Source organism: Oryx dammah, unplaced genomic scaffold (assembly GCF_014754425.2).
Source record: "Oryx dammah isolate SB20612 unplaced genomic scaffold, SCBI_Odam_1.1 HiC_scaffold_8, whole genome shotgun sequence".
Taxonomy (NCBI): Eukaryota; Metazoa; Chordata; class Mammalia; order Artiodactyla; family Bovidae; genus Oryx; species Oryx dammah.
Window position 1 is genome coordinate 9,109,127 of NW_024070192.1, and position 21,831 is coordinate 9,130,957.

The 21,831-nt window shown below is 56.8% G+C and overlaps 1 protein-coding gene across 4 annotated transcripts; it reads left to right on the forward strand.

The window, feature by feature from the left end:
- Positions 1-559: 559 nt before the first annotated feature.
- On the forward strand, positions 560-10,492 carry TMC8 (transmembrane channel like 8). Of its 4 annotated transcripts, none has more exons than XM_040244695.1 (16): positions 560-941; positions 1,586-1,819; positions 2,020-2,168; positions 2,545-2,694; positions 2,992-3,077; positions 3,605-3,741; positions 4,008-4,155; positions 4,526-4,696; positions 5,005-5,144; positions 7,181-7,304; positions 7,627-7,724; positions 7,920-8,103; positions 8,451-8,509; positions 8,600-8,758; positions 9,185-9,263; positions 9,840-10,492. In XM_040244695.1, the coding sequence occupies exons 2-16, from the start codon at positions 1,668-1,670 to the stop codon at positions 10,095-10,097; spliced, it is 2,094 nt and encodes a 697-aa protein (XP_040100629.1). In that variant the 5' UTR covers positions 560-941; positions 1,586-1,667; the 3' UTR covers positions 10,098-10,492. The 4 variants fall into 4 exon arrangements, with proteins under 4 accessions (XP_040100629.1, XP_040100627.1, XP_040100626.1 ...); XM_040244693.1 differs by having other exon boundaries at positions 562-941; positions 1,558-1,819; positions 8,379-8,509; XM_040244692.1 differs by having other exon boundaries at positions 562-941; positions 8,379-8,509.
- The last annotated feature ends 11,339 nt before the right edge of the window (positions 10,493-21,831 follow it).

Here is a 21,831-nt window from a genome sequence, read left to right on the forward strand (position 1 = left end):
ACAATCCCAGGCCCAACTTGAAAGTCACCTCTTCCATGGAGCCTTCCGGGATTGAACCCTGTTGGAGCATGTGGCACTTTCTGTTGGCATGTACATTTGCCAGTCCGTTTCCCCGCTGTCGGTCCCCTCTCTGTGCTCACTGTGTGCCCAGCACCAGCACGCAGCCTGGGGCATAGAGGACGGGTCTGGAAAATCAGGAAGGGGACTGGGCAGAGAGGCAGGAAAACCAATGGAGCTCCTTAGAGGTGACGGGGCCCTGGAGGAGGTGGAGAGGGAGAAAAAGCAAGGGCAGGATCGCGGGGCCTCCCACGGGGTCCCAGCAGAGAGAAAGGGGCCAAGAGGGCTCTGAAACAAGTCGCTGGGGCGGGGCGTGAGTGGAGCCGGTTCCTGAGCGCTTCCTATAGGCCAGGCACCGGGCCGACTCGGCTCAAGTGCAGATGACGGGAGGCGGGACGTTGAGAAATACCGCCAGGGCCGGCAGCTCCTAGTGATGGGATCCACCCACTAAGTTTTGGTACTATCGCGCCTTGCGAGTCCAGCGCAGCCCGCCGGAGCTCCCGGCGAATAAGGGGCGGGGCTCGCAGCCTGCCGCCCGCAGCACTGCGGGGTCAGACCCTGGACCCAGACGCCGTGTCGCCAGCCCGGGTGCCCGGCGGGAAGGGGCAGGGCCGGACCCCAGCGCAGCGCCCAGCGGCGGCGCCTCTCACCTGCCCTCCCGCGCCTCGCCCCCCCGCAGGAAGTGCGGGCCTCGGTGCAGAGCGGAGAAACTGCCGGAGGTCGGGGAGAGAAGAGTACAGAGGGGAGAGGCGGCGACCAGAGGGTGGGGAGCTACGGTTCCTGTCATGTGACCCCCTCCCCTCGACTCTCTCGCAGCCCTGCCCGGCGTGGCGGGAGACGGCCGGAGGACGGTCTCCTCCGGGCACTTGGTCTCTGGACCCCAGGTGAGTGGGTGCAGAGTTGGGGTGGGTTGAGGAGGCGGATCGTCAGAGGAATGGGAGAGAATTGAAGCCCAGAAGCTGCTGGTGGCTGGCCGGGGGAGGGGTGAGAACCGCAGCTGAGCGGCAGAGGGGCCCCTTCCTTCCTCCCTTTTCCACCGCTGGTGCTGTAGCCACGCCCCCCCATCTGGGTTCCTTGGGGAACCCTGGGGGACCCAGTCCCGGGAGCTGGACCACCAGCTGGACCACCAGGTAGAAGACAGAGGAGGTCTCAGCAGGTCCAGATTCGAGGTGCTGCTGCAAATGCTGAATCCTCGGAACTGTTGGGGTTCGGGGAGGGAACTGTTTCGGTCCCAGTGGGAAAATCAGCACGTGGAATTTTCTCTTGCCAAAGGGAGCTGGTGAAGGCATGTGGCCCCTGGGAGCAGGTTGGAGTAGCGCAGAGCTGGCCTTGTGTCCCCACTGTGTTAAAATGGTGGCCACACCTGGCCTTGGCTTCCTTTGTGAGTCCCATCTTTCCGAGCCCTTTGGACTCCTTTCTCCCCATTTGACAGATGGGAACACTGAGGCCATATGTTGCTTTGAGATGTGGCTGGACACTGAGCCAGATCTCCTCCAACAGGATTTCTCTTCATTACTGACCATGCCAGGGCCAAGACTGTGAGGCTCCCTCAACAACCGCCCCACATCTCTCCCAGGTGTTGCCGCCCCAACTTCCACCCCACCGCAGAGATGCAGAGGCAGTGGTCGGTGCAGGCCCCGGGGGAGCCAGAAGCCGAGCCAGGGGGCGAGGAGCTATGTGAGCAGGAGATGGAGAGGCTGTGCCTCTCCCAGCAGCCGGTGCGGGTGCTGCCGTACGCCATGGTGGACAAGCGCTTTATCCGGTGGGTGCCGGAGAACCCTGCCGAACGCGGCGGAGGCCGAGCAGTGGGGGTGGGGTGGGGGGGAAATGCACCTGTTGGACGGGGGCGGGGTGGAAACATCAGCCCTAGAAAGACTTTGGCCCAGGGTGCTGCTCTGCCTGCCCAGGTGAGCATGCTGGCTGACTCAGGGCACCCCACTCCCCATCACCACCCCATCCCAGGCAGCTACGGGAGCCCGAGGGGGTGAAGACCTCCTGCTGGCAGCAGTGGCGTCGCAGGCGGCAGACTGCGGGCCGGCGACTCGGGGAGGCAGCTCGGCGGCTGACTCGGGGCTGTGGGCTCTGGGAGGGGGCTCTCTACGAGATCGGCGGTACGACCTGAACCCCAATCCCCACCTCCCTCCTCCCCTCTCTGGAGTCTCAGCGTCTAGTTTAGAAACCAGAAGAGGGAATCACCCCACTTTGCCGTTGCACTGTTCCCCCCCACCACCAGTCACCCCCCCAATCACGTGGCTTTGAGGTCACACACCCGCCTCTGTCCCCAGAGCCAGCCCCCCAAAACGTTGATGGACGATGGCGCGCCCTCGTGGCTGTTAGAGGTACTGCTAGGCAAGCCCCTGGACCTGGCCATTAAGCTGAGGTCCTGGGAAGGCTAGTCACCCACACCCGCGCTGGGTTGGTCAGCCCTAGGATGACCAGTCGGGCTCACGGCTGGGCGCCTCCTGACTGCCCTGCTGTCCCCCGCAGGCCTCTTTGGCACTGGAATCCAGTCCTATTTCACCTTCCTTCGCTTCCTGCTGCTACTTAACCTGCTGACCCTGCTTCTGACTAGCAGCTTCGTCCTGCTGCCGCTGGTCTGGCTCCGGCCCCCTGACCCAGGACCGACTCTGAACTTCAGTGAGTGCCCCGCCCATGGAGAGAACAGTTCCCCTGAGCCCACCTGAACCCTGGGGGCTGGTCCAGCATTCTTGTGCTGGGACAGCCCCAACCCTCTGTGTCCCAACCCTGGGCATCAACCTGCTTGGGTCCAGCCCTGAGACTCTGCCTGACCTTACTGTTTGCATGCCAGCCTCCTAACATGCCCTCAGGACCCTGCTCAGGCCTCCTAGATTGGGAGCTATGGAGTGGGAGGGGCAGAGCCTCCCCTATGCCTTGGGGACCCTCCTCTATGGGACCCCTCTCCCTTCTTAACAGCTCTCCAGTGTCCTGGTAGTGGCCACCTACCCCAGCCTGGTGTTTCCAAGTTCAACAATCTACTCTGGAATGTTTTTACTGGCAGGGTGAGTGAGTCTGTCCTGGCCAAGGAGCAGGGAGGCTGGGGGACCTGGGGATATGGCCTCAGAAGACCCCAGTCTAAGATGACCCTCACCCCTCCAAGGGCATGTTGGCGTCTAGGGGGACAGTCCTTCATAGACAGGCTGTCTGGGTCAGCAGCGGAGTCACAAGAGAGGCTGAGGCCGCTGTGCACCATCCAGGCCCATGCATGACCCCATAGCCCTCAGAGCCCAGGTGGGGTGGGGGTAGGAAGGACAAGAAGGGAAAAGTGCAGGCTTCTGGAATAAGCACCACCCTACCCTCATTCCTGAAAGCCACTGAGTAGTTCCTGTGTGGGCTGTCGTGTTCCAGTTCTGGCTTTTTCTTCCAAGCTGTGTGTCCTTGGGCAAGTTGCCTAACCCCTCTGGGCCTCTGTGAAATGAGGATACTCTTATTCTCTACCCGATGGGGTTATTGTGAGGGTTAATGTGTTAATAGCAAGAAAACACTCAGCACACAGCCTGGGTCCGTTATCGTTGTCTGACATCTGCAGGCCTTCAACAACACCTATCTCTTTTACGGAGCATACCGGGCGGGGCCCGAGAGCAGCTCGACGTACAGTATCCGCCTGGCCTACCTCCTGAGCCCACTGGCCTGCCTGCTCCTCTGCTTCTGTGGGATTCTGCAGAGGTGAGAGCAGAGCCCCAGGTCTCCCCTGATCATTCCTCCTCAGTGTGGTACACTCAAGCTGGTGGGGAGGCCCTGACGACAGGCCTCAGGCCCGGAACTCTGCATTCCCAGCTGCAGAACTCAGGGGCAGAGCCACCACTCCTGTATCCCTACCCCACCCCCCAGTCAGGCCAAGGTCCAAGCCTGCCCCTGGGGCTGCCCGGGGCTTCCCACCCCAGACCAGGGCTGAGCCAAGGCTGAGCCCTGCCCCCCACTGCCCCCTGCAGGATGGTGAAGGGGCTGCCACAGAAGATGTTCCTGGGCCAGGACTACCGGTCGCCTCTCAGTGCAAAGGTCTTCTCATCCTGGGACTTTTGCATCCGGGGGCAGGAGGCTGCCACCATCAAGAGGCATGAGATCAGCAATGAATTCAAGGTGTGCGTGAGGATGTGTATGAGTGTGAGATGTGAGTGTAAGTGTGAATGAGTGTGAGAGCACATGGGACTTTGTATATGAGTGTGTGGCTTGAGTGTGGGACTGTGAGAGTGTGTGCACACAAGATTTTTCAGCTTGAGGGAGTTGGGATGCTGGGCCATGTGGGGGTGTGAGCACTCACCTGTATGGTGCTGGGGTGGGGGCCTCTGGATAAAACCAACCCGTCTGTCCCCAGCCTACTATCACCCCAACTTTGCCTAGGGCTTGCAGCCTGTTTCCCCACGCACACCAACCTGGGGCTGTTTGCTGGCCCCGCCCCTCCTTCCACCTGGGCCAGCCCTAACCCACCCCTGCCCTGCCCCCATCACAGATGGAGCTGGAGGAGGGGCGTCACTTGCTGCTGCTGCAGCAGCAGACCCGGGCTCAGAGGGCCTGCCACCTGCTCACCTACCTGCGGGTCAACATCCTCATCGGGCTCCTGGTGGTTGGAGCCATCAGCGCCATCTTCTGGGCCACCAAGTACTCTCAGGACAACAAGGAGGTGCCAGGCGACTGACATGCATTTATTTCATCCCAGCCGGTTCTGGGGGAGGGGAGGGGATGGCCCCACTTTGCAGGAGAAGAAACCAAGGCTCCGAGAGGTTAAAGCAATTTGCCCAAGGTCACGACCAGGTCAGACTGGCTCTGCCTGTGGCTATCCCCCTGCCGCCACGCTGTCACTGGGAATAGTCCAGCGGCTCCCAGATGCCCGCCCTGCCTCAGAGCAACACTTGAAGGGGTCGTAGGGGATGGGCGAGCTGCTGGGGGCCCTCCAGCCCATGGCACCGCCTTACCTGCTTCTCCCCACAGGAGTCCTTGTTTCTGCTGCTCCAGTACCTGCCCCCTGGGGTCATCGCCCTGGTCAACTTTCTGGGTCCCCTGCTGTTCGTTTTCCTGGTCCAGCTGGAGAACTACCCTCCCAACACTGAGGTCAACCTCACCCTTATCTGGTGAGTGCCACCTGGGGGGTGATAGGTGTGATAGTGTGTGGAGGGCAGGGAAACACTCTTCCCTGCCACCTGTCTTGATTATCACCTGGTATTGGGGACCCCGAGCAAGGGAAGGCAGGCAGCCGCCCTCACACACAGTCTCGGGGGGCCCCGTCTAAGGTTCTTCAGTCCCCACCATCCAAAGCAAGCCAGTGACTGTTTTTTTGGGGAAACAGGGTACTACAGTCACCCCCCTAGGAACACAGCTCCCTCCCATGTGCCCTGAGGGTTTACAACCCTCACATGACCTGTGAAGTTAAGACCATCCTCGTCACCACTGGATAGATGAGGAAACTGAGGTTTGAAAGGGTCAAGTGCCTTAGTCAAGGGAATCTCCCCATGCCTGCCGAGTGCAGCTTCACACTCAAGCCCACCTCCATCCCCAGGCTCTGCTCTGTCTCCCCTCTCAGGACTCAGGTCCTTCCTTGGACCCAGCCACCACCTCCCTAGCCCCCCAGCTCCAGCTCAGGTTCTCTGCCAACCACCCATCATTCGGCAGGGCCTGCTTTTCCTCGGCCTTCCCTGGCACAGATGTCCACAGCCCATTCCAAGTCCCTCCAAGGTAGACTGTGTTTGGTTTGAAACTTTATTATTGGAACGAGTAATAACACGTACACATAGGTAATCAGTTCAGTTCAGTTCAGTCACTCAGTCGTGTCTGACTCTTTGCGACCCCATGGACTGCAGCACACCAGGCCTCCCTTCCATCACCAACTCCCAGAGCTTACTCAAATTTATGTCTATCGAGTCAGTGATTCCATCTAACCATCTCATCCTCTGTCATCCCCTTCTCCTCCTGGCTTCAATCTTTCCCAGCATCAGGGTCTTTTCAAATGAGGCAGTTCTTCGCATGAGATGGCCAAAATATTGGAGTTTCAGCTTCAGCATCAGTCCTTCCAATCAATATTCAGGACTGATTTCCTTTAGGATAGACTGGTTGGATCGCCTTGCAGTCCAAGGGACTCGCAAGAGTCTTCTCCAACACCACAGTTCAAAAGCATCAATTCTTTGGTACTCAGCTTTCTCTATAGTCCAACTCACATTCATACATGACTATGGAAAAAAAACTATAGCTTTGACTACACATAGGTGATAGCACATGCAATTCAAAATGCTCAAAGGATGAAAGATAAAAATAAGCCCCTACCCACCCGTGCCTTCCTCAACAGAAGAACCGCTGTTTCCACCAGCCTTTTGCCATGCATCAGCACTCAAAGTCCACACTTTGTGAGACTTCCCCTGCGGTCCAGTGGTTACGACTCCCTGCTTCCAAAGCAGGTGACGCAGGTTCAGTCACAGAATACAGACAAAAAGTAAAAAAAAAGAAAGTCCACACTTGTATATAACATGCAGTGATGGTTCTGGGTTAGGCCACCCTACCTGTGTCGTCCAGTTATATATTATTCAGGAGTATGCATGCACATGATTGTGGTATATGGACAGTGTAAATAGCGTGCTCAGTTGCGTCCAACTCTTTGCAACCCCATGGACTATAGCCCGCTAGCCTCCTCTGTCTGTAGGATTCTCCAGGCAAGAATACTGGAGTGGGTTGCCATTTACTTCTCCAGGGGCTCTTCCTGACCCAGGGATTGAATCCGTGTCTCCTGCATTGCAGGCAGATTATTTGCCCACTAAGCCACCTGGGAATAGGCCTTAGAAGAATGATCTCACCTGTATTAATGACTTAAAGGCCCGTGTGTGCCTCCTGTGACTCTCCAAGCTGGGTGTTGTGGGAAGGATGGCTGGACCGTTCACTGTTTCCCATACTGATCTAAACAGAACCATTCTCCTGTGAGTTGTCTGGGGAACGCACTTTGGGAAACATTGACATGGATGGAGCAGGTTGGAAGGAAGCTGGGCCCTGGATTTAGAGGGGGCCAGTCTCAGGAAAAAACTTGAGGTTGTGCAGATGTCAGCCACACCTGTGTCCTGGGTAGATGTGCCCTGTACCCGGGCTACTCCCCTGACACAGTCTCTGCCCCCACCCCAACCCCCAGGTGCGTGGTGCTCAAGCTGGCCAGCCTGGGAATGTTCTCCTTCTCGCTGGGCCAGACTGTGCTGTGCATCGGCAGAAACAAGACCAGCTGTGAGTCCTACGGCTACAACGCCTGTGACTACCAGGTGGCTGGTGGCTCCATCCGGGCCTTTGTCCTCTGCAAAGCCCCACCTCTTTGATCTCCTTGCCCCTCTCTGGTCTCACCTTTGTGAAAGGCGGTGGGCAGAGCTGTGCACTCAGCAGTCACCTCCAGGGAGTGCCATTCGCATCACAGTGCCCTGTGCAGAGGAGGGAGCTCCAACTGGTTGCTTGTCTTATTCTCCAGGCCTGGATTTTAACTTAGCTAATAGGACTCCAGGCCCGGCTCCTATGCTTCAGGATCCCCGCATCGGGTGGGTGAGGGATGGTTGGGGACCGAGGGTAGTGACAGATGCCCCCTCTGACCAGTGCTGGGAGAATTCGGTGGGGGAGGAGCTGTACAAACTCAGCATCTTCAACTTCCTCCTCACGGTGGCCTTCGCCTTCCTTGTCAGCCTGCCTAGGAGGTGAGCCACGTGGGGACACCACGGGGGCGGTGTGGGCGTGTCTGGGGGGATGGCCAGTGGCCACGACCAAGGCTGTGAGCAGGTCTACACTCGTGTGTCCCGTGTGAGTGCATGTGTGCGAAGGTCCAGGGCCCGAACCAGCGAGGTTCACACACTCCTCGCGGGTGGCGGGGACCTGTTCCCTCCCTCCCCCAGGATGTTGGTCGAGCGGTTCTCCGGCCGGTTCTGGGCTTGGCTGGACCGAGAGGAGTTCCTGGTGCCCAAGAACGTGCTGGACATCGTGGAAGGGCAGACGGTCACCTGGATGGGCCTCTTCTACTGCCCCCTGCTGCCCCTGCTCAACAGCGTCTTCATCTTCCTCACCTTCTACATCAAGAAGGTGAGGACTCTGGGACAGGGAGGGCGCAGGGGTGCACCTGCGTGGGCACCTTGAGCGCCATCGGTGGGGCAGCCCTCACATCCTACGGCTGCCCAGCCAGCCACTTCCAGTCTGCACACTGCACCTCTGGTCTGCACACTGCGCTGACCGGTCACTTCCGGTCTGCACACTGCGCTGACCGGTCACCTCTGGTCTGCACACTGCGCTGACCGGTCACTTCCGGTCTGCACACTGCGCTGAGAACGCCCCCGTGTCCTTGTTCCCCCTCCCCCCAGTACACCCTGCTGAGGAACTCCAGGGCATCTCCTCGGCGATTCCGCGCCTCCAGCTCCATCTTCTTCTTCCAGCTGGTGCTCCTCCTGGGCCTGCTCCTGGCCGCTGTGCCCCTGGGCTATGTGGTCAGCAGGTGAGCAGAGCAGAGGGCCCTAGGTGGCCGGGCTGGCAGCTCCTCACCTGGGCGCTGACCCTGGCCCTCCTCTGTCCATCTCTCTCCCAGCATCCGCTCCTCCTGGGACTGTGGCCTCTTCGCCAACTACTTGGCCCCCTGGCAGGTGGTCCCTGAGCTAGTGGCCCTCTGGCTCCCACCCCCCAGCCAGCGCATCCTCTACTACCTGGGCTCCCACGCCTTCAGCTTCCCGCTTCTCATCCTGCTCAGGTGCCTTTCAGGACAGCGGGGGGCCAAGGGAACGGGCACCTGGGGGGGGAGGATCCTTTTGTCCATGGGCACCCCAGCCAGTCTCAGGGGATCCAGGAACCAGACAAGGAGAGCCAGGGATGGAGAGGGGTCAGGTCTGGTGGCCTGGAGGTTCCCTGGTGCCCCTGGGCAAGTGCCCTTACATCCTCACCTGTAAAAGCCCCTGAAATGACCACTGGGGGAGTACAATGCCTGGTGCAGACTCACTGTGAGCCTGCCATGCAGAAGAGAGGGGCTGAGCGACCCGCGGGAGGAAGGAGAGGGGAGAGAAAGCTGTATCTGGGATCCTGGAAGAGAGAGGACCCCCGGGGGGTGTTTTCTAAGAGATTGAGGAGGGGAAGAAGGAATTAGTGGGCTGACTGACCATGCCTCCCCTTCTCTCCAAAGCCTTGTCCTGACCGTCTGCATCTCCCAGTCCCAGGCCAGTTCCAGAGCCATCCGGAGACTGCGGAAGCAGCTGGTGTGGGTAAGTATCCGCAGGATTGGGGCCACGGGGACTGCTGGCGAGACCCTGTTGGGGCCGCGGGCCGCCGATAAAAGCCGGGAAGATGGAGAGAGGGAGCCGGGGCCTAAGGCCTGGCCTCAGGCCAGCAGGAGCCGGGCGACAGAAACGTGGCTTTAAACCTGGAGGGAGTGTGGTTTTGGCCTGCTGTCTGGGAAGCGGGACTCTGGTGGGGGCGTGGTCTCATGCCGGGGCGTGGTCTGATGGGCGTGGCCTTGAGATAGGGCGTTGTCTGGTGGGCGTGATGTTTGAGAGGGGCGTATCTGATAGGCGTGGTCTTGATGAGGCGGTATCTCTGGTGGGCGTGGTCTCTATCGTACGTGGGCGGGCAGGGGCGGGACCTGGACAGGGCGGAGTCTAGCGTAGGGCGGGAGATTAGTGGGGCGAGGCCGCAGCGGGGCGGGGAAGCCGGGCGAGCTCCGGTTGGGGCGGGGCCTCAGAGCGGCTACTGCTAGCTGGGCTGCATCCTCCCCCGCCTGCCTGCGGGTGAGAGGAGGTGCAGCTTCTAACCCGCCTGCTCGCTCCCTGCCTCGGCCTCAGCAAGTCCAGGAGAAGTGGCACCTGGTGGATGACCTGTCGCGGCTGCTACCGGAGCCGGGCTCCGGCGACTCTCTGGCGCCTGAGTCCCCTGTGTCCCGAGGATCGCGCCCGAGATCCTTCTGCCCCGGATTTCCGTGCCCGGGCTCCCCGGGACCCAGGCCCTGCAGGCCAGGACCCTCCCTTGAAGATCCCGCCGGGTTGCGCGGTGTCTCGGTCCCCGCCCATAGATTCCGCTTCTCCAGCGGTTCGGAGCTGTAGCACTTAGCCCCCCACCACCACCACCGCCCAGAACTTCGCCAGGCCCCCACGTGCAGCACCCCCACCTCCTGCTCCCTCGCCGCACGCTCCTGATCCCTGGTTCCCTCTCAGTGGACCCTCCAACAGGGTGTCCTAAGGTGGGTTGCATACACCCAGGGACAGCAGGAAGAAAATATAGGAACTTGTATTTATATTTTTATCTTTGTCCTTTAAAGTTTTCTATTTTTGTTAAAGTTTTATAATATACATAATGTATTAGCATAGCAACCCACGAATGTGCTTTATAAATACACATCCATTGGGGGTGCTCAGGAGTTGTTTACTGTGCAGAGTGCCCTTATAAAGGCTCGGAGACCTCGGTCTGTCAGAAGGGAAAGGCCTGGCCGCAGTGAAAGCAACCCTGCAGATGGAGCTTGCCTTTCTCTGACTGCAGGCACCCCCACAGCCAGCAATTCCTCCATCACGTATGAGGCCATTAAGACCCAGAGGTGTTATGAGTCTGCAAGGGGCAGCGCCCAGAGCTGATCTGCACCCTGAGACGTAGAGTGTGGGTCCCAGGGAGGTAGAGGAGCCCCCTGCCCAGGAAGGCAGGGCCGTGTCCAAGATTGCCAAGCCTCCAGTGCTGAGGTTGCAGAGGTTCTCAATCCATGGTTCTCAGCCTCAGAGAACACCTGAGAAGCCTGTCGGATGCTGGCTCTATGCCAGCAATTCTGATGCCAGTGATCCAGGTACAACCAGCAGCCCAGCATCAGGACTTTCTCAAGTTCCCAGGTGACTCTCAACAGCAGCAAGGGTTGAGAACTGCTGGCCCAAAGAACCGTCAGGAGGGAGGGTCAGAAGAAACCCCAGAAGGTGCTTGACCAACCCAGCCTCTACTTCCAGCAGCAGGGGCCCAGTGCCTGGCTGGATTCCTGGCCTGGACACAGCGTCCGGGCGGCTCTGGCCTGGCGCCCTCAGTCCAGAGGCTTCATGTGGTCACTGGAGGCTTGGCTCTTACAGCTCCTTCTGTCGCTGTCTCTCTCTCACCCAGCGTCACATGACCCATCCATCTGTCAACAAGTGCAGGGCCCGGTTCTGGGGCTGGTGATGAGACTGCGGGAGACACAGGGAGCTGTGTGCTCAGTTTGGAGAGGGCAACCAGCCTGGCCGCAAAGGAAGTGACACACACTCTGAGACACGTCGTTAACGAGCAGCTTAGGGTCAACGTGTGGTCCCCAACCAGCAGCACCAACAGCACCTGGGACCTTGTCAGAAAAGCCTCTTCCCAGGCCCTACCCCACCTTCTCGAATGGAGTGGAGCCCAGCCCTGTGGTTTAAGGAGTCCTGGGGGGTGGGGAGGTGATGCTGATGGGCACTAAGTGGGAGAACGTCAGGGTTACCTTGAAACCTCACAGTCCTGATCACCTTCATGTGCCTTCAGAGAACTACCCAAGTGCATCACCGGATGTGAGGGGGATGAGCTTTGGGACTTGGAGGAACTCAAACCTTGACCCTCAGTTTGCTCAGCCAAAACCTGGGGATGACGCCGCTCTCCTCCATGTAGTTGCTTGTATAGCGTCCTGACAGGTGTCCTATCCTTCCTGGAAGAGCAATTGAGGTCCTATTACAACATGGTCATTGGCCTAAAGGAAGTGGGAGAGGCAGGAAGTGGCCCTATGACTGTGCCTGCCTGCAAGGCAACCTGGGGCTCAGCAGGGAGCCAGCAGGAGGGTTTTGTAGACCTGGGGGCAGTGGCACCCCACTCCAGGACTCTTGCCTGGAAAATCCCGTGGATGGAGGAGCCTGGTAGGCTGCAGTCCATGGGGTTGCTAAGAGTCGGACACGACTGAGCAACTTCACTTTCACTGTTCATTTTCATGCATTGGAGAAGGAAATGGCAACCCACTCCAGTGTTCTTGCCTGGAGAATCCCAGGGCCGGCAGGGGGAGCCTGGTGTCTATGGGGTCACACAGAGTCGGACACAACTGAAGCGACTTAGCAGCAGCAGCAGCAGCAGCAGCAGGGGGCCTTAGAGGAAAGAGGACTCAGATGGGAGATGAGGCCGAGGAGCAGGCTGAGCCAGGTGTGGGGATGGGCCAGACGGGGCTTGGCTGCACAGAATGGAGATCTGAGGCCTCTACGCTGGGCTGTGGGCCCCACGAGGACTGTCAGTGAAGATGGGGCTGGGCTTGGAGAGTCAGGGGGCAGGTAACGACTCTGAGCCTCTCCACCAGTAGCAAAGAAGACACACGTGGGCAGGGAGAGGCCATGGGGTTACTGCAGTAGGTGAGGCCCGGTGTCTCCAGGTGCAAGAGCCCAGTACAGATGCTGGAAGGCGGAAACCCCAGCGCCCCCACCTTGGGGGCCCCGGACTCTCCCAGCTACATGAGCCAAGGCAGCCCAGCACAGGGGACCCTCCCAGGAATGGGACACGAGGCAAACAAGGAGATGCTGGTAAGGCCATCTTCTATAGGCGAGATGCCCTCTGTGGGCAGAAATCACAAAATGTCAGTCCAGTGGATGACAGGAGAGCTCTGAGGACACCCCAACTCTGCTCCATCTGGGTGACCTGGGCTGGCACACCTGCAGCCCATGGCGAGGAGGCGCAGAACAGCCTCGGCCCCCATCTGAGGGGCGCACAGGTGATGACTGGAGAGGGGCACCCGGGGCGGGCCAAGAAAGATGGCCCTGGTTCCACCAAGGCCTGAGGGAAGTGTCCTTCAAGGCCACCTGCCGCTCTCTGCCCTGGCTCCTCTAATACACCGATAAAGGGGGAGGCTTTTCATGAGCAGCCTCAGCTCGAATCCGATACCTTGAGCACAACCTAGAGGAAAAACCTCGAGCTTCTCAGCCTTCAGGCCACAGCCTGCCCGCAGCTGAGGCCACCCCTCTGTGTGGAATCCTCAACTCCTTCCCCCACCCCTCATCAGAGTGAGAACAGACTTTCTGGGAGGGAATTTCACTGGGAAACTAAGAGAATATTAGCTCTTGCTCCCCAAATGCAGAGAGGTCGATGGGTCCCCAGGGGTACAAATCAGGATTCTGGGTGGCGATTCTTGCCCACTGGGGACAAGGGACCACCAAGGTGACGAATAAAGCTAGTCCCCAGGGGAGCTCCAGGACACTGTGTCCAGGTTCTAGTTCCCAACCCCCAACCCCCCACCCCACCCACATCCTTCCTGCTGCTGGCAGGTGGGCTGGGTCATTCCGCCAGACCAGCTTCCTGACACGCCCAGACCTCATTGGGCCCCAGCAGCTGCTCCTGAGCCATGCCCAGGGGCCCAGGCAAGGGTAGCTGGCCTTTCTTGGGTCAGGTGGCTGTGCTGGGGGTGTGAGTGTCATTGACCTGTGAGGTTCTGGATGAGAGAAGAGCCTGCAAGGGAAGCGAATGGTTCCCGGGGGTCAGGTCATTGTCCTCGAGGAAGGCATCTATGTACGGATCAAAGATCCACATTCCATGAGAGCAGAAGAAGAGCGCATGCGACTACATCAGTGTATAATGGAAGTGTTTCAGTAAAGTCACTTCATTCATAAAAAGAAAGGCCTGGTTGGGGAGGTGCCTGTCCTCCCTGGGGACACTGCGGGATTGGCTGGACGCTGTCCCCCACCCCCGTCCCCGCTTCCCTCTCCAGCCCCCAGCCCTAAGGAGTCCACTCCTTCAAAAGGACCCTCATGATTCCATCAGGCTTCCCGGGTGGCTCAAGAACCTGCCTGCTAATGCAAGAGACACAGGAGACGCAGGTTCAATCCCTAGGTCGGGAAGGTCCCCCAGAGAAGGGAATGGCCATCCACTCCAGTGCTCCTGCCTGGAGAGTCCCATGGACAGAGCAGCCCGGCGGGCACAGCTGAGCACACCAAGCGCACAGTGTGATTATATCAGGCCCCCTCTCATCTCTGGGATAATCCCCTCATGCCCAAATCAGCAGACTAGCAAGGGCCATCCCCCTGGCCAGCTACCAGAACGTACTCCAGGGTTAGGATGTGGGCATCTTCTTCCCCGGGGTCCTACTGCTCAGCAGTGGTGGCAACTGTCAGACCTGGATTGGTTCTGAGCCCCTCCTAATGCCCTGGGGGTGTGGGGAGCATTGCTGTTCTGGGCGCAGCCCCGGGATGCTGTGATCTCCAGGTTATCTCCCCACTGCAGGGATGCACCCAGCCGGGGAGCACCCAGGGGCTCTCTTTGGCTGCGCTAGGTGAGCTGCTCAGGGACATTGTGGGAGGGGGCTGCTGCCAAGGTCTTGAGGCGGCAGGCTCAAAGTCCAGGGGTGTAGGGAGCACAGAACAGGGGGGACCCAAAGGCCCAGACAGCTCCGGAAGCACAAGACAGAGGGGAGGATCTGGGCTCGAGTCGCAGCCCAGCCCCTTATTGCATGTTGGTTTAGTCACTAAGTCGTGTCTGACTCTTGCAACCCCATGGACTGCAGCCCGCAGGCTCCTCTGTCCATGGGGTTCTCCAGGCAAGAATACTGGAGTGGGTAGCCATTTCCTTCTTCAGGGAATCTTCCTGACCCAGGGATCAAACCCAGGTCTCCTGCATTGCAGGCGGGTTCTTTACTGACTAAGCCAGCAGGGAAGCCCCTGTTGCATGTATATGTACCCCAATTACTGCTTCGCCATTCTGGTCCCACTCTTTACTCATCTGCAAAATGGGTTCATGAGACAAAATGCTCTGGGCTTCAAAGAGTTTCTGTGGATGTTTTTGAGGTCCTGGGCCTCCTCTGAGCTCAGGACAAGGCTCTCTGGGCGGGCTCTGGCTGTCTCTCCTCCCTGGGTCCTCCTGACCACACTCACCTCTCCTACAGCCACCAGCATTTCCTCAGAGGAGAGGGGAGAGTTGCCCAGCACACTGCGGGAAGGAGTACCCCCAGCTGGAGACCCTGGACTCAGGCCCCCACCCGTGGTAGCGACCTTGGCTGGCAGGGTGAGAGGTTGTTGCTGGTGAGTGGCGTCTGCTGCCAGACAGCTGGACAGTTCTGGAACCCCAGCTTCACGACCTGCAGGGCCCTGTGGGTTCAGAGAAGAGACAGCTCAGCAGGAAGGGATGGGCAGGGACAGCAGAGGATGATGGGCACAGTGACATGGAGCCAGGGAAGTGCATGGCTTCCCCTTGGGCTGTGGGGGCATTGCCAGTGGAGGGGGGCAGAGGGCACGTCCCCCCAGGGGTATATCCAATCACTCTACCCCAGTGACTGATCTATAACGGGAGTCCCTCTGGGTGGGGGTGACCCCAGGGCAGGCGGGGGGCATTCCGCTGGGGTGCCTTGGCCTAGGAGGAGGGCAGTGAGAGAATGAGGAAGTCTGGGCTCCCCCCACCACACCCCTGCCCTGAGGTCCAGCAAAGGGGAAGCTGCCCGACTCTCAGAGGGAGGAGGAGGGTGTCAGTGCCCCCACCACCCCGCTCCCCACAAAGCCGCCTGATGGTACAGAGCCAGGGAGAGAAGATGCTCCTGGTACCGCCTCTGCCCCTCTGCTTTCCCCTCCACCTTTCTGCTCCCCCTCCCTTCTCCTGCCCCCTCCTATGCCCCCCTCTGCCCTGTGACCCTTAAGGTCAAGGTGATCAGTCACCTGCTCCTCTCCACGTCTCTGAGTGGGGCTGCCCTCCTCTGGTGTCGACTGGCCCCGTCCCTTCTCCTGTTGCAGGGCCGTGGCCACGGCCGCCTCTGCTCCACTGAAGGGCGGGTCTCACTTGAATGCGGCAGAGGCTGAGCTATCATTTCCTCATTTGCTTTAAAAACAAACACATCATGGTGTTTCTGATAAAAGGAGAACAACTCTCAGCCCAGGCCTCTGGGCCTCCGGGAAGTACCTGGGTAGACCCAGTCCATCCCCCTCCAGCCCCTGACTTCTGCTCAGACTCTTGGCCACAAGCCCTGCTAACTGAACTCCTAAGGAACCAACTGACAGATCGATCATTCAGTCATTCAACAACTACTGGTTGAGCACCTTTTGGTGCCGGGTGCTACTCGAGGCCCCAGGATGGATATACAAGGTGGAGAAACAAATCAGAGATCCCTTAAAAAACAAAAACAGATCCTTGCCCTCAAGTAGTTTACATTCTAGGGGGGCCGGGGGACAGATGATAATAAAAGTAAGCACATTTGGGACTTCCCTGGCAGTCCAGTGGTTAAGACTCCACGCTTCCACTGCAGGGGGCACAGGCTGGATTCCTGCTCAGGGAACTACGATCCCACACGCCTCTGGAGGTGCAGCTCCCTCCCCGCAAAAGCACATTCTACAGCGCTCTAGAATGTGGTGGGTTCCAGAGAACAGCAAGCCGGAAAGAGGGGAAGGGAGGGTGCGGTGGGGGCAGGGAGGGAGGGTACCATCTACCAGGAAGTCATCTCTGAGAAGGGGACACACAGAAAGGACACGAAGGAGGTGGTGGAGCAGTATGTGTCCAGACACGGGCCTGCGTGGCCAGAGCCCAGAAAGCAGGAGGAGGGAAGGGGAGGGGAGGCAGTGGAGTGGTCGTGCTGAGTAGGGGCATGGCGTTGTGGGCAGAGCGTTGGGAGGATGTGCAGCAGAAGGCTTGACCTGATTTACTCTTCAGAGGGTCGTTTGCTGTGTTGAGAAGAGAGGGGATGGGGATCAAGGGTAGAATCCTAGAGAGTCATTAGACTGGTCCTGGGATCCAGAGGAGAGATTGGGTGATAGCCAGGAAGCCTGGCCAAGGGGTCAAGATGTATTCTGATGGTCAGGCCAACAGCCATTGCTGACGGATGGGAGCGGGTGGGAAAGAGGGAGCTGTGGAAGATGACTTCCGGGTTTTGGGTCTGAGCAATGGAAAGATTGGTGAAGTCAAGGGCAGCCTTACAATTACTAATTACGATCAGTGGGAGCAAGAGGTTGGGCCTGAAACATTGGATGTTAAGGAATGGAAGAGCCAAGAGTTTGGAAAGTTTCTCTCTGTGTATTTGAATTCCCCAGGAATCATGGCAAGTGCAGTATGGAGTGTAGCAGGAACCAGCTGCAAGAGTCTTCAAGGGAGGGTGGGCATTTTCTAGGTGATTGTAACTCAGAGGAAGACACGGAGTTCAAGGCTGGTGTTTAGGGAGGGAGCGGGGAGAGTGGTCCAGGAATAGTGAGAGGATGCCCACCCTTGCCATCCACAGCCAGTGTGGGGAAGGCTGTAGGTGCTTGCAAGCACTGCCCAGGGCAGGGGAGGCTGGTGTCCATTAGATGCAGAAGGTGAGACATGGAGGAAAGCTAAAAGATTTGGTGCTGAGTCCACCATCCTTCAAGAGGGGTGGTGGCACACAAAGGAGGCCTTTCAGAGCCTTAGAAAGGGTGAGCCAGGAAAATGAGGGTGGCCGGGAGCCTGGAGTCTTCCATGGGGCTGCCATGAACAGAGGACAATGTTTGGAGGCAGTCATCTGGTTGACGGACAGATTCAAACAGAGCGCACACAAAGAAGTCTTGATGACTGTTCCCTCCCCTCTCCACTCCTAAAACCCACTTCGAAATCCCCAGGGTGAGGCTCTGGACCATTCATAAGGAATGGTCTAAGGAAGCACCATGCAGAAAATGATTCTTTCCTGGTTCTGGAGGCAGAAGTCTGAAGCCTTGCTCGTGGGGGCTGTGATAGTCCTTGGCATCCCCTGGCTTGTGACAGCATCGCTCCAAATTCTGCCTCTGTGTTTACAAGACCTGTGTGTATGTGTCTTTGTCTGTTCTCTTGCTGTGTGTGTGTGTTAGCTGCTCAGGCATGTCTGACTCTTTGTAACCGCATGGATTGTAGCCCGCCAGGCTCCTCCGTCCATGGAATTTTCCAAGCAAGAATACTGGAGTGTGTTGCCATTTCCTTCTTCAGGGGATCTTCCCCACCCAGATATCGAATGCAGGTCTCCTGCATTGCAGGCGGCTCTTTACCGCCCAAGCCACCAAGGAAGCCCCTTCTCTCATAAGGGCCCACCCTAAACCAGCATGGGTTACTGGAGTCCATCTATAAGGACCCCATTTCCAAATAAGGTCCCATTCACAAGTACCTGGGGTTAAGGCTTGAATACATCTTTTTTGGAGGACTCAGTTCAACTTTTAGCAGGTAGCCTGCCTATCCAAAATCAGATCCGTGGGCCCCAGCTCAGATCTAATGAATTGGGCCTCCAGGGTTGGGACTTCACTCTCCAAGCATCTGGGCGATCACAGAAACAAAACAGGGTCGATCTCCAAGGCCTCTGAGCCTAGCTGGGCGGTAGCCCCACTGCCCTGGCCTGGGCACAGCCCTGAGAGGGCCCTTCTTTCTTTAGCAACAGTGGGAGGCTCTGCGGATCTGCTGGATCAGCCCCGCCCTGGCCAGGCTCAACTGCCGGTCCCAGTCCCCAGGGTATCCTTGTCACCTGATCAGATTCTGAGTGTGTCATCCTATCATTCAGATGTTCAAACACAGTTGATGAATTTTAATTAAGTGATAAGCTACTCGTTATCTGTGGGGGTGGGCTAGAGGCATTAACTAATCAAAAGGAAAGAAGGACACAAGCCTTGTCAGAATAAAAAGTGAAAGCTCTGATCTGTAGGAAACGAAAATAGAAAGTGGCTCCTGTCTCTGAACTTATGTAAATCAGGCTTCTATTAATGGCCACCGAAATGGAAATGAAGCTAGGCCAGCTTTTTCTTTCCACTTTTGTCAAGTCAGGGTAATTTCCTCACAACGAAGGGGGCGAAAAATATCGTCACCTTTAAGCCTGGTCCCACATTTCCCCAGGGAGGAAGACTCTGGCCCCAAGAGCATCTTTGGGCAGAGAGCCGTTGGCAGTTTGACCCGAGTCACACTGATGAAATTGTTGGTAGCAGTCGGTAAACTGGTGCCCCAGAGAGTAGATTAAACTCTAGATAGCGCTTTACTTAACTCTTTCTTTGCACAAAAGAGTGTTTGGAAAAAAGTATGGGAAAAAATTGAGGGTTCTCATGAAGTTTAGAAAGAGGCTCAGATGGGAAAAAATTTGTGATGACTGAGCAACCATGGGCAAGGGGAGAATCCTGGTTCAGCGAGCCTGTTGCTGGTGGTCTAGACCAGTTTCCCAACGTTGACACTATTGCCACTGGGGCCGGGTAGTTTTTTAATAGGGGCTGCCCTGTGCATCGTAGTGGGTTTAGCAACTTCCCTGGCCTCTCCCCAACTCGATGCCAGGAGCACCCTGCACCTCACTGGTGACAACCAAAACTGTCCCCAGACACAAAAATGTCCTTGGAGGCAGGATCACCCTAGGTTGAGAACCACTGGTGGAGAAAGAAATATACTTAGTGGTCAGAAACTTTAGGATCCCTAGAACATGTCTCTGAAGAACATCATATTCTAGTTGATTCCAATTTTCTGCTTCGGGAGTAGTTTTCTGATCACAGCACTTCCAGAGCCAATGTTCCTGGCAGGATGAAGATGATGTATGAAGTATATATTTGGATTTCATACACCCATCTCTACCCCTGCCCAAGCACCCCCTCAAAAAGTCTGATAGGTACCCACCATGCATCATTCAGCCCTCTCTCCCAAGCCCCCACTCAGAAGGCATCTTTGTTTAATCCTGATCACTGTCAGAGAATTCATGTGGGCAAGCCCAGGTCAAAAGGAAGATCTTAGAGATGCTTGGATTTTGTGCTCAGTCGTGTCCGACTCTTTGCGACCCCATGGACTGTAGTCCACTGGGCTCCTCTGTCCATGGGGATTCTCCAGGCAAGATTACTAGAGTGGGTTGCCAGGCCCTCCTCCAGGGTATCTTCCCAACCCAGGGATCGAACCCAGGCCTCCTGCATCACAGGCAGATTCTTTTACCGTCTGAGCCATCAGGGAAGCCCTGCATTGGGTCTTAGTTACAGCACGTGGGATCTAGTTCCCTGACCAGGGATCGAACCCAGGCCTCCTCCACTGGGAGCCCAGAGTCTTAGCAACTGGACTACCCGGGAAGTCCCAAGATGCTTGCTACATCAAAATCAACTTTAGGATCTACCTACAAAACAGAGAAGTTACTTGCAAGCAGAGAGGCTGTGTGGATGGATGAATGCCTGTTGCGAGTGGCTACAGAGTGTGTTTTGGCCCTGGGTCCAGGGAGGAGTGTTCTCTGGGTGCTGTGGGCATCTGCTCTCCCTGTGTTTCTGAAGTCCTTGCCTTTCCTAAAGTGGCCTGTTTCTCTAGTTCCGTCCCTCCTCTCTGAGTTTGGGATCCGTCCACCATAGCATCTCTTGTGGTCTGGATCATATCCACCTGCCGCCTGCCTTCTGACTGTCCCTCTGAATCAGATGTTGACCCTCTGGGAGCAGAAGCCTGGCCACCACCCCCACAGCCCATGTCCCCAGAGGAGGTGTGGTGGTGTCCAGTTACCTACACAGTAAACATCTTTGTGTGTGTTAGGCATCGTCACCACACACCTAATTAACTAGCTGGCCAGAAGGCAATTTTGCCATATGAATATAAAGAGTAAATAAAAGAAGGACATTTAAAAGGACACAATGAACCATGAAAAATGAAAAAAAGACTTTGGTATGAAATAGAAAATATTTTAATATATTTAAAACTTATGTAGGAACTTCCCTGGTGGTCCAGTGGTTAAGACTCTGCACTTCTAATACAGGGGCAAGGATTCGATCCCTGGTTAGGGCACTAAGATCCCACATGCCATGTGGCAGCAGAATTTTTTTTTAAATGTGTGTAGATTCATGGCCTGGAGAAGGCAATGGCAACCCACTCCAGTATGCTTGCCTGGAGAATCCCAGGGATGGAGGGGCCTGGTGGGCTGCCGTCTATGGGGTTGCACAGAGTCGGACACGACTGACGTGACTTAGCAGCAGCAGCAGCAACAGGTTCATGGCCATGCAGCATAAATAACTGATTTCATTTTGTGGGTTGTATCTAAGCACTTGTCTTCCAAGTCTTTCATTTGTAATATTTTATCCTCCCCCCTCTCCACTATCCATTGATTCATCTCCTCATTCAGCATCACACTTTTTCTTGTTTACTAAAATTTTTTCATTCATTAAGAGAGGTATCAGTTTCCAAACACTAGGGTGCAGAAGTGAAGAGGAGGTAAAAAGCCTCTTGATGAAAGTGAAAGAGGAGAGCGAAAAAGTTGGCTTAAAGCTCAACATTCAGAAAACAAAGATCATGGCATCTGGTCCCATCACTTCATGGGAAATAGATGGGGAAACAGTAGAAACAGTGTCAGACTTTATTTTGGGCTCCAAAATCACTGCAGATGGTGACTGCAGCCATGAAATTAAAAGACGCTTACTCCTTGGAAGAAAAGTTATGACAACCTAGATAGTATATTCAAAAGCAGAGACATTACTTTGCCGACTAAGGTCCGTCTAGTCAAGGCTATGGTTTTTCCTGTGGTCATGTATGGATGTGAGAGTTGGACTGTGAAGAAGGCTGAGCGCCAAAGAATTGATGCTTTTGAACTGTGGTGTTGGAGAAGACTCTTGAGAGTCCCTTGGACTGCAAGGAGATCCAATCAGTCCATTGTAAAAGAGATCAACCCTGGGATTTCTTTGGAAGGAATGATGCTAAAGCTGAAGTTCCAATACTTTGGCCACCTCATGCAAAGAGTTGACTCATTGGAAAAGAGTCTGATGCTGGGAGGGACTGGGGGCAGGAGGAGAAGGGGATGACCGAGGATGAGATGGCTGGATGGCATCATGGACTCGATGGCCATGAGTCTGAGTGAACTGCGGGAGATGGTGATGGACAGGGAGGCCTGGCGTGCTGCGATTCATGGGGTCGCAAAGAGTCGGACACAACTGAGCGACTGAACTGAACTGAGGGTGC

Excerpts from the sequence above, each read along its gene's own strand:
- TMC8 (XM_040244693.1), top strand. The coding sequence starts at position 1,668 with ATGCAGAGGCAGTGGTCGGTGCAGGCCCCGGGGGAGCCAGAAGCCGAG. Across the intron at positions 8,510-8,599 it reads CTGGGCTATGTGGTCAGCAG|CATCCGCTCCTCCTGGGACT; the intron begins GTGAGCAGAGCA and ends TCTCTCTCCCAG. Across the intron at positions 8,759-9,184 it reads CCGCTTCTCATCCTGCTCAG|CCTTGTCCTGACCGTCTGCA; the intron begins GTGCCTTTCAGG and ends TTCTCTCCAAAG.